This window comes from Adiantum capillus-veneris, chromosome 20 (genome assembly GCF_014529385.1).
Source record: "Adiantum capillus-veneris isolate H3 chromosome 20, ASM1452938v2, whole genome shotgun sequence".
NCBI lineage: Eukaryota > Viridiplantae > Streptophyta > Polypodiopsida > Polypodiales > Pteridaceae > Adiantum > Adiantum capillus-veneris.
This window is the reverse complement of record NC_140950.1, coordinates 74,350,946-74,363,398: the sequence shown is the minus strand read 5'-3', so window position 1 is coordinate 74,363,398 and position 12,453 is coordinate 74,350,946. Positions and strand designations below refer to the sequence as shown.

General features: G+C 41.3%; 1 protein-coding gene across 1 annotated transcript; it reads right to left on the bottom strand.

Moving 5' to 3' along the window:
* Nucleotides 1-2,257: 2,257 nt before the first annotated feature.
* LOC147432752 (uncharacterized) lies at nt 2,258-3,762 on the bottom strand. The gene is made up of 3 exons (XM_086491983.1): nt 3,479-3,762; nt 2,655-3,332; nt 2,258-2,543 (listed from the first exon to the last, which is right to left on the bottom strand). Exons 1-3 carry the CDS (start codon nt 3,760-3,762, stop codon nt 2,258-2,260), a joined length of 1,248 nt encoding a protein of 415 aa, XP_086348109.1.
* Nucleotides 3,763-12,453: the final 8,691 nt, after the last annotated feature.

Here is a 12,453-nt window from a genome sequence, read left to right as displayed (position 1 = left end):
AGTTCCATTCTTTGATCCCAAAAAGACTCTCAAGGAAAAATATAGACGTTTGTTTTTTGATCATGGACGATCTTTTGGGCTCAAATTTCAGCTCTTTTTGTCGAATTTGTTTTCCCTGTTGCCTAATGTAGATCTCAACATTGTGAAAATTCCATCTAGATTTCTCTCTATTTCAAGGATAAAAGATGCCTTAATAATGCTAAAAAAGAGTATTCTTGAAGTGAATACATATGGGAGTGTATGATCTAGAACTACATTGCTTGAAGTGCTCTACCAGCCTATCTTTACGGCTCGTCGATTGGAGCTACAGTGAAGAAGTTAAGGCAATGTGAAGTTTGAATCAATTGTAGATCCATACCGGATTGGGCAAGTGTAGCTGAGGGATCAAAGATGAAGAGAATGCATGAGGCTGAAGTGCTTAATTTGTGGAGCGCGTCTGTCTTTTCAGATAAGCAACCGAAGTTTTGGTTGCCAAGATATTGCAGGTTTTGTACGAGTTTGGTTGCCTCGATTGGTGTGCCATCTGGGAGTTTTGAGCTTCATCCACGTTTTGGAATGTGGTACATTAAATGCTCAAGGAGAATCTTGTTTGCAATGCCATCTCTTGCAGTACATTGATGGCAAGAAATGCCAAATAGGGAAATATTAAGAAAGGTATGGATGGCTTGGCACTGGATTCGGACCTAATGTGGTGCTTGGATGATGATTTGGCCAATAAGTATGCTTAATACGAAGCTTTAGCATTGCTTTGGTGGATATGTATACCAAATGTGATGCTAAGAGCATGATAAGCACCTAAGTATTTTTTATTGAAATGATGTGTGGCATAGCTATGGCCGAGAAGCTTTAAGATGGTTCCAAGTGAGGCCATCACTTATACTTGCAGGCGTATGGCACTATCGAAGAAATTGATATGGGAAACAAAATTCATGATGTTACTGATTAGTCAAGGACTGTTGGAGGAAGATGTTGCGCTTAGCCATGCTTTGGGTGATGTGAATGCGAAATATGATGCTTCTTCTTTTTTGCGGAGCAGTGCCTTGGTCATTGTGTATACCAAAGGCGGTGCCCTTTGAGGGCCACCCACCCAAGGGGATATGCTTGAGGGCCGCCCAAATTAAAGTAAAATTGGCCGCCCATTGAAGGAAAGCCTATTGTGTATGAAGGGGGAGGGAAAAAAACAAAGAGGGCATGGCGTGAGCAGGTTGCGGCAGCACGGAGGGAGAGAGAGAGAGAGGATCGTGCATGCTAGGGTGGTACTCAAACAGAGGTGGCGAAGAAGAAAAAGTTGCACAGCTGGAGGAGGCGATCCTCTTTGGGGACAGTTGCAGTGCATTTGGCGGAGGTTGAAGAGCGACTGCCACATCACCATCCCCGTTCCCATGTCACGTGAATGACGGCGGCGCCATTGAGGGGTGAGGCTATTTTTAAGGAATACGGGACTGCATGAGGTGGGAAGTTGGCTACGAGAGGATAGACAAGGAGAAGGAAGGAATTGTGGAGTATTTTGAGGAGAAAGAAGGTACTCTCTTGCTCTCGTGCTTGAAGAGGAAAGGGTAAGCCACACTCTCTGTCTTGTTCTTAGACGAGCAAGGGAGGAAGGGTGCTCTATTTTTTCTTGTTCTCAGATACAAGCAAGAATTAGCCGTTCTCTTTCTAACTCTCACACAAGCAAGGAGTTAACTCTATCTCTCGATCTCAAGGTGCAAGGAGTCCGAGAAGAGGGGGCAAAGGGGAGACTCTCTCCCTCGTTCTTGAAATTAAGCAGGGAATTCTCTCTCTCTTGATCTCGCTTCCGGATCTAAGCAAGGAAAGAGTTAAGGAAGCAAATTGAAGGGAAGCTCGATACCACGACTCAAGAAGATTGCACGAAGTTAAGCGGGCTGAATCTGGAAGCCCAACACAGAAGAAATCTTGATCATCGACGTCAACTGAGTTTTGATTAATTTGTTTTGGAGAATCACGGAGCTGTTAACAGCCTGGGGAAAGTTGTAAGGGGAGTTTAAACTCCTAAACCATCATTTGAAATAAATAACAGGTGTCGTTAACGACACTACCTCAATAATTGTGTATCAATTTCGTCAGTGTTATCAATTTAACAAGGCAAACCACAAGGACAAATTAAGCCTTACATTGTAGATAAGCGTTACCAGTATGAAGGTCTAGTGTACAAGTCATAATGATCAAAATACTTGCAAGAGCTATAGCAGCTAGTACCAAACAAAAACAACTTTAAGTTTGAAATTAATAATGGGCTTTACTCCTTTGAAGATTCTTTTGCACATGCCACTGGCTCTATTCTGTATGTAGGATCTAGAGCACATGCCACCTTGACAATAGGAATTCTTGCTCCAGTTGTAGGGTTGTAGCAAGGGGGCAACAACCTCCAAGTATTTGAAACAAGGTTGCAAAGGATTATTTGATCGCCGATAGAGAGCACCAGGATGTTAGCTCGCGCAACAGCATGCAAGTCTATGCACTCTGAGTTTCGCCAATAAGGGATAGAGACTATGAGAGTATAGTTGTCAAAGACACGCAACCACCTTCCATGCTCAAAGTCGTACTTGTACACAAAAACTCGACTTTTCTTGCACGTTGGATTTCTCTTAAATACCAAAAGTAGGATTTCGGCATCCATTTGAAGCACTTCATACCTGGCATCTAGCATGCTTTTCTGTGAATTGGTAAAGTCGTCGGGCATGCGCACTTGGCGCCAATGTGATCCTTCATACAGAGACAACTCCGGCAAGATGTGATGGTGCATGTGATAAAAGGTTGCAAGTGTGCCTTGATGGTAGTAACAGACATGGGGAATGTTATTGTGCAACGGTATGGATGTCTGTAGTACATTCTGTATGCAACGGCCTTGGAGCACCAATTGCTGGCACATTGGGTCACTAGGCGTGTATCGATCTATGATCACGTGCGCAGGCTCCCAAGGTGATACACGAATGATGCTAATACGACCAGTCTCATTACTTTGTTCCAAGCGCAATTCACCTCCAAATCCACGCATAACACACCTCCTTGTAGAGAGTGGCAAAGTCACCTTGTCACCGGTAAAGGGGTTGCTGAGGATTAAAAAGTGGACACTTGTAAATGGCCTATGATCAAGAATGTACTCCCAGCAGACCAAACTCCCCAAACTGCAGATGGGCTGGACACGACTGGGATGCAAATCTTTGTTCAAGGAGCGATGTGCCGGGTGTGGTAACCAGTGCCATGTATTGCAGCCTGGGTCAAACGCTACGGTGTCATATTGAGGACGACGGAGGGTACCTTGGGTTGCAGTATCAACCATGCAGTAAAACCAGGGCAGGTGCAATATGGGCCTGCCAGCATATATCTCTTTGAGAGAAACGCATGACGCGAGAGAGAGAGAGAGAGAGAGAGAGAGAGAGAGAGAGAGAGTTAGCGTTAATAACCTGGACTGCACTTATCTGTAGTAAAGTGCAAATGCAAGAGTATAATAAATTACGGCTTGGGCTGAGGATTAAGGCTTGGGCCGAAGAGTGTTGCAATGGCGTGGGTGAAGGAGGGATGAACTGCACGCAGGCGACGCAGACTTGGGAGCAACTCGTAGACTAGAAGATCTTCAGACGGGAAGATATGGTCATGACCTGCACGTTGTTGAATGATGGGAGTTGAAGGTGATGAGGTAGAATGTGGGAGCGCTGCAGTTATTATTCTCGGTGGTGAAGTGGCCGTTGTTATGTTTTGCAGTTGCTGCGCCTCGCCCTCCATCAAACGCTGTCTCTTCATTTTGCAGAGAGACAATGCTTTAACTTTTCACACAAGAAATTACACACGACAGCTTTTATATATATATATTTTTTGGGTCCAGACTCCGAGGCTAAGAACTTGCGGATGCCCTCACTCACTGTCGGAGACTCAAATTTATTCCTCCTAGAGATGGGGTAAAGGTCATTTCCTCCTAGCGATGGGGTAAAATAATTACGCGTAGGCGATTTCCCAACAGATCAGGGGTAGATCACGTGCACAAAGAAGTCCGTGCGGTAGCTCCCTTATTTCCACAGGGCCTACAGACCGCACACTCTTTCAGCTATATCACTGTGGCGTGTTTCTTGCACCTCACTACCCCCCAACGCATCTCCTAAGCTAGAATGAAGGATGGTCAAGTGGTGGTTCCAAAAAGAGGTGTCTCCGACATCACTTTGTTCGAGGCTTCAAAGAGAGTTAGTCAATTTTAGGGAACAATAAGTCGGGGGAGAGAATGAGTTTCAAGTTGTTGTCCGACTTTATATGATTATAGTGGTGGGGGCACCTTCATTAAGCAGATGCCAGTCCGAGCATTCAAAACTTCTGATTTGTTCTTCATAGTGCTTCCAACTAATTTGAAATGCTTCATATATAGTGCTTCATCCTGCTCCATAGTGCTTCTACATGGTGCCTAAGAGTGTGTAACACTACTTAATAGTGCTTCAAAATTCTTCCAAGTGCTTTGGAGTGCCTCATAGGTGGTTTACAATCATTTCGAGCGATGGGGTAAAATAATTACGCGTAGGCGATTTCCCAATAGATCAGGGGTAGATCATGTGTGCAAAGAAGTCCGTGCGGTAGCTCCCTTATTTCCACAGGGCCTGCAAACCGCACACTCTTTCAACAATGTCACTGTGGCGTGTTTCTTGCACCTCACTACCCCCCAACGCATCTCCTAAGCTAGAATGAAGGATGGTCAAGTGATGGTTCCAAAAAGAGGTGTCTCGGACATCACTTTGTTCGAGAGTTAGTCAATTTTAGGGAACAATAAGGCGGGGGAGAGAATGAGTTTCAAATTGTTGTCCGAGCTTATATGAATATAGTGGTGGGGGACCTTCATTAAGCAGATGCCAGTCTTAGCATTCAAAACTTCTGATTTGTTCTTCATAGTGCTTCCAACTACTTTGAAATGCTTCATATATAGTGCTTCATCCTACTCCACAGTGCTTCTACATGGTGCCTAAAATTCTTCCAAGTTCTTTGGAGTGCCTCATAAGTGGTTTACAATCATTTCGAGTGCTTTGAATTTATTCAAAATGTCCCAAAGTGCTTCGCAGCGCTTGAAAGTGCTTTAGAGTGCCTCGGAGTACTTGCGACTACTTTTGAGTGCTTCGTACTACTTCTTAATGCTTCAATGTTCTTCTCAATGCTTTCAACTACTTCTCCAAGTGCTCTATAATTTTCTCCACTACTTCTTGTTGGAATTAGGGTTGCAGAGAGACACACACAGCTTGGAGAAGACGAAGGAAGTTCAAGGCACACAATAGAGAGTATATTACTTAGTGTGCAATGGAAAGATTGATAGCCCTAGAGTGATGGGCGTATATACAATGCTCGGGGGGAAAAAACTCCTAAAGAGGGAAAAAATGTTGCGGTGGTCCTAGTGTGTTCACACACATCACTACCACATGTATATGGTAACAAATCCCCCCTAGAGTGATGCGGTGAATGAGAGCTGGCACATGAGTAAAGGGAAGTGCCATGCCCTGAGGACATGATCAGTCCACAAAGGGGAGTAAGCCCAAAGCTTTGCGAAAAGATTCAAGCTTCTCACGAGACAATGCCTTTGTGAAAAGGCTGCAAGGTTGTCCTGTGTTGGCACATAAGCCAAGCGGATCTCTCCTATTGAGAGCCTCTCCCTGACATAGTGGTAATGCACCTGAATGTGCTTTGTGCGAGCATGAAAAATTGGATTCCACACACACACACACACACACATATATATATATATATATATATATATATATATATATATATATATATATATATATGTATGGTCCAGAGGCTAAGAACTTCATCCAAGTACACATTTCCAAGCTTTAAAGACCAAAGCCCAACCTTTCACGAAACGAAGTGTGTACGCACTTGAAGCTTGCAAACAATATGGCATTAAAAGGTTTGCAATTTATCCAAGTGAGGAGTGCTAAAAATCCTATTTGGTGAATGTGAAGGTTTTTTCTTGGTGTTGACACATAGGAGGTGAATGGAACAAAGGCATAAGCAAGAAAACAAAAGGTCTTATTGTTCAGCAAGTAGGAGTTTCACATCCTTGTTTGATATTAGGTTAGTCAACCTCATCAAACATAGCTGGCAAGTAGAGCAATCAAAATAATATTTGTAGAACCTTTCGGATGAAATTGTGGTTTTTTCTAGTGCACCTTTTAAAAATTGTGCATGCAAGCTACAAAATGAGATCAAGTCATGTACTCATACCTGTTCAAGTCTCTTTTGTGCGCTGAGTGGTGGGTGAGATTCATAAGACCACTCATTTCTATATTTTGGACGATAAGGCCCATGACACATTGTTTATGCCAGACCATTTTCTACTCCACAATGAGTAGGTGAAAGATAATGATAGAATGTGAAGCACCATTGGATATTGCGTGTGCGGCATCATGATCCAAAGAAAGACACTCATGCATGTCCTTGGGAGGGGGTCACTACAATTAAAAACAAGCCTCTCATGTGGGTTCAAAGCTAGGGATTTCTTTATTTTATATTTTTTCACATTTTCAAACATAGAAGGGTGTCAAAGAAAAATTTACAGAGTGAGTTGGAGAAGGGTCCTATTTATTGTTCAAAATATCACTGCTAATCGCATCTTATAAATAAGCTTTGAATGCATGTGATGTATCTAGGTTGTACATATATTGACCCCCCCCCCCCACTCCCCCAAGATGCATGTGAGAGGCTCTCGTTCTTTGCATTGCTAGTGATATCTAATGCAAGGTGCCCGTTGCAAAAAACTTCATGACAGCAAGGACTTAAAAATCACTTGATCATGTGAAACTTCGTGTGATCACAATGTGTTGTTCACATAATAACAATTTACATGATCACATTTAAGGCATGAGTGGTACCTAACAACCCACCAAAATCCCATTGGGATTTTTTCTTTTCCCGATTTGTCTATCGAGAAACATAATGATCCTCGTTGGCCTAACCGAGAAAATAAAAAATCCTAGCAGGTCCATGGGATCTTAGTTTTAGATCGCGCACATAGACATACACTTCACAAGTACATCAACAAGACAGAGGGAGTGAGAGGGTCATGTAGGAGTGTACTCTACATCACAATCTGCAACAACACAAGGGTAACATACCACACATCTTGTGTTCATGTGTAGGTTGTGTGGTAGCATATCGTATGTTGTCATAGTACACGAGAATAGCGGGATAGTGCGTCACACAATGAGTGTGTGTGTGTGTGTGTGTGTGTTAGCCATTGTATGGAATTGTGCTTACCACAGGGACATCACCTTGGTTATGCTAGGAAGATGGTGTCCTTGTTGTAGATATTGGATCACCCTATGGGTACTATGTCGTAAACGCGGAAACACTAGTATCATTATTTTGACCCAAGGGGCTCACCTTTCAAAAATATATATAGCACATATGTTCAAGAGGTATTCCATAAAACCCCTCTTCATCATGAATTAAAAGACCCATCCTCTTCCTTCATAAACATGTAACTTTTTTTCAAGTTTTCATTTTTAAACCCCTTTTCTACATGTAGTTCTATAACTGTTTGACATATTGAAAACCCCTTAGGGTGAAAAAGTGGGACCGGTAAAATTTTTGTAGTTTAGGTCAAAACTTTTCGGACCTTGTGTTTTTAGATTCTCCTTTTGAAGATCTATGCACTGATATATAGTATGATAGGTAGTTTTTCATGTGACATGTAGAAATTGTAGCTTAAAGATTTGTCAAAGGTGCTGTCAAGAACAGTCCTTTTTGTACCACCAAAGCCTGCTTTTAGCCATATATGTGGCGTATGTACACGAAGTACTTGGTTAGTAACATGGTTGTGGAGAGTATCTCATATAAAAATTTCCATGTTGTTTCTTTTTGTCAAAAAATATTGTATAAAATCATAGTATATGTATAAAGAAAAAAGGGAGTGTCATAAACATTTGTCACTATCTCTTCATAACGTTGATCATAGCTATAGACAAGCCAAAAAAAAAAAAAACTACAGGAACCATACACAAACGAAAAAAATCTATGTTAAAATGTCAGTCATTATCGTCTGTTTCATCTCTCTATCATGTTCATAAATTTCTCATTGAAAAATTGTGTTTCATTCACAACATAATGCTTTCTTTTCTTTTAAACATATTGAAAGAAGAATATCGATTCATCTAAAAAAACAAAGTTCATATGTTCCCTCTCTCTCTCTATCACTCACACACACACACACACACATCCACATGTCCCCCCCCCTCTCTCTCTCTCTCTCTCTCTCTCTCTCTCTCTCTCACTCACACACACACACACACACACACACACACACACACACACATCCACATGTCTCTAAAGAGTACAAAAAAATTGAACATTTTTTAATATGATTAACAATCAAAATGTGAACTAATGACTTTGATAACATCACACACACACGTCTCTAAAGAGTACAAAATAAAGTGAACATTTTTTAATATGATTAACAATCAAAATGTGAGCTAATGTCTTTGATAATATCTCCTTTTGATGGTTTAGCACATGATTTTAAAGTGTGACATGTTTTTAATGTATATGGTTGGGAAGATTGAGCAAATGTATTTGATAAGCTTATCATGGTTTCAAGAGTGTCTTTGATTATGTGACATGCATGAAATGTAACATGGGTGAATTGTGTAACATGCAAGAATTCTATTTTATTGGAACTTGGATGCACTATGCTAAACTTTTGAATCATTTTTCTTAATTGCCCCGTGTAAAGATGACACCATAATGGAAGGAGATCGGCATGCAATCAATTTGCAAAGAGTGCTTATTAGCAATGTGTGAAGATGCTAAAATTCATTAGATGAATGAAAGTGAGATTTTTCAAAAGGATTTTCTTATCACTATGTGAGAGAGTATGGAGTGCAAGCTACCTGTAATGGAAATGGACTATGAACGTTGAGAATAGCGGAATTAAGAAAACTATAGTGATAATACTTTGAGAAAATAGACGGTGAACTTGATTAGAGGTAGCAACATAATCATTTTACTTACTCAACTTGGTATGAACAATACTTTGCAAGAAAGAGAATTAGAGAACTTGACAATAGTTGACGACCGGATTTATGTGGAGCCGGTCCCCCCTCCAAAAGGCTTTTGTATTATAGCTTCTCCCATAAACAGAGACTTTGTACAATACAAGTTTTTTGTTCCTTGAGACCTTGATGGTGCAATTAAGATAGAGAGCTTCATGCACCACAATTATGTCCATAACTTAGCTAATTGAAAGCATTAACTTGTCCTCAACTTTAGTCCCAAGGCCTCAAACACCTTCAAAGGTGAGAGATCTAGTAGGGAATGAGGGTAGGGAAAAGGAAGAAGAAGTATTCTTACGAGGAATAAATAGTGTCCTCTCATACCCTTACTCATAGAGCTTAATATAGCATAGTAACATAGGAATGGAGATGAAGAAGATGGCTAGCATAGCATTGAAGCATGGATCTTGGTTGGATTTGCATTCCATAGCCAAGAGTTATTGGTGTAGGCTCTCAACTTCTCAAGCTTGGAGAAGGAGATGGAGTTCTTGCACTTTCACAAAGTGAGAATAAGAGAATATGAGGTGCGTGAGAGAGAGTATACCTCGAAGCACACCCCCAGCTTGCTTTGGTCGACCCCTCCTTGTAGCTCATCCTTCAATTTGATTGGACCCGTGCAAGCCTAGCCAATCACATGCTTAGTGCAAATCCAGCAACAAGGGTAACATTTGGACAAGTGTTCTCCTTACCCCTTTGAGAGAGAGGACCTGGTAATGACTAGATAATTATTAAAAAAAAGTAAAATCTCATTGGACCCCTTTAGAGATCAACTAATAGTCTTTAGGCACCTTATGAGGGCAACATGGGAAGGAGCTTGACATGTGTCCATGGTTCCGCTTTGGAATTGTCTTGCCTTGAGTGAGTATGTGTGTGTTCTCTCTGATGCACCTACTTATAGGGCTCGCCCCCCTTTGTGTAGGGATGCATGTTGACTTTGGGAACATTGCATCCTTGAGCCCCTTAGTCATGAAGCCCCTCCAGAACCTTAGTCATAAAACATGGCAAGCACCTCAATAACCTTAATCATCAAGCATGAAAAACACCTCAAGCACCTTAGTCAGCAAGCACGGCAAGCACCTTAAGCTTTGGCCGGGTTCCCACCTCAAGCTCTGCTTGCCTAAGGTCTTAGGTCTTAGGACTTTTAACACTAACCTTTGGAGTTTTTTAATGAAGCTAACCCTAAGGTATTTCAAGCTCCATTAGCTAGCATTGCTCTCTGACAGACCTCAATTTGGATCTTTTGACTTTGGTTCTGTACTAAGACAGATCCATAAGCACATGTCTATATTCTAGCTCTTGTTCTTATTTATTCTCCCATATTAAATGATCAGTTTAATATGAGAAAATCATTTGGGCTAGCTAGATATTATATTATATGACATTAGCTCTCTCTTGAAATCATAGTCGGCCTTGACTATGAGGTAGAGGAGATAGAGTCTTAGTCATTAGTCTATGTTTTTTAGCTGGAAGAGGATCCTTTTTGCCCTACAAAGTCATTCTAGAATTGATGACTAATCCATTTGGTCCTTGGGAGACTTAGCTACCGCAAGCATGTTTGCTCTTGAGTCCATTTCATCTCCCAAAGCAGAGTGAAAAATTCTACTTGGTGTTTGAGAGACGTCGTCATCACAAACATGATTTTAAGCATACATACTCCTTAAACTTGTGCACAATAAAAAAAGAACTAGTCTTATAAGACAAACAATTTTTTTCATTTAATAAAGTATTTACATTTGCTTACACTATTGTATCATTGTAAGCATTGATCAGGTTCATACTATCCTTAAGATGTGTTCCTTCCATCCATCTAGCATCTTCAAAAGGATGATTTTTGAATTTAATAAGATACCATCAGATAATCTTACCATGTCTTAGTACCTTGTTTTCAAATTAAAAAATCAATTTGGACTGAAGCACCTCTTTTTGATCTTTGATCTCAGGCGGGTCCTCAATGATTGGTTCTTGTGGTGGCTGTCCTTTATAAGGATTAAGTAGGCTCACATAAAAAACATTGTGAATGAGCCAATGGCTGGGAAACATGAGTTGATTGGACATCTCATTGATTGTTTTTAGGATTTGAAAAGGACCGTAGTATCTTTTTGCTAGTTCAGCATAATACTTTTAGTGGCTCGTAGGATTTTTTTGCGTCAGTTGAGCCTTGGGAAATTTGAATAGGACCCAATCATTTTCCTTGAAAGCTAAGGCCCTTCTGTGCTTATTAGCAGTAGACTTTTGCCTTTGCTACAAGATGGGTATAGCCTCCTTAATATTTTGGAAAGATTCTTGTAGGTCTCGGCTATACTTATCGACAGTGAAGATCTTTCCATGTACCTTAAGCAAGAAGCGACTTCATTTTTCAAAAGGTGTCTTTCCCGTAGTAGTATGGACAGTGTTATTGTATGCAAACTCTATAAGAGGTAGGTACTTTTCCCATTGTGAACATTGATCTACTTCAGTAACATAGGTCTTCAGTAGATCTAGAATGGTAAGGTTGGCTATCTAACTTTGGCCATCCGTTTCTGGGTTATAGGCCGAGAGAAATTGAGCCTAGTACCTAGATTCTCAAAGAGACCCTTCCAAAACTTCTGGGTCATTCAAGGATCTCTATTTGATACTATTGATTTTGGCAAGCCATGGTGTTTAAAAATTTGAGATATGAAGAGGGTTGCTATTTGGTGTGCCTTAAAAGTCTTTTTTCATAGGTATAAAATGTGCTTGTTTATATATATACTACAAGACGTGCTTAATAGTAGCGACGCTCGTAGTGCAACGCTCAAAAATGAAAAAGCACGACGTCGCTATAGGCGTCGCTATGTTAGTTGTTACATAGCGACACCTATAGCGACGCATATAGCAACGCCGCCAGGGCTAAAAAAAATAAACAAGAGCGTCCGAAAACTCAGATCTCAGATCTGAGTTTTCGACGTGCGCTCAAGCAAGAAGGTAACGCTCTCCCTCTCTCTCTCTCTCTGTCTCTCTCTCTCTCTCTCTCTCTTTCTTCTCCACACACACACACATACACACACACACACACACACACACACGAGGAGAGGAAGGAGAGCCAAGTATGCTCCTTCCCTCTCCTCACTCTCATGTTCCCTTCCCCTCTTTCTCTCTCCCTCTCTCTCTCTCTCTCTCACACACACACACACACACACACACACACACACACACACACACACGAGGAGAGGAAGGAGAGCCAGGTATGCTCCTTACCTCTCCTCACTCTCATGGTCCCTTCCCCTCTCTCTCTCTCTCACACACACGCACACACACACACATTGTGTTTTTGAGAGAGAGAGAGAGAGAGAGAGGGAGGGAGAGAGAGAGAGAGAGAGCATAAGCATAAACAAAAAATGCACACACACATGCATAAACAAAGAAAGCACACACACATTGAGAGAGGAAAAGA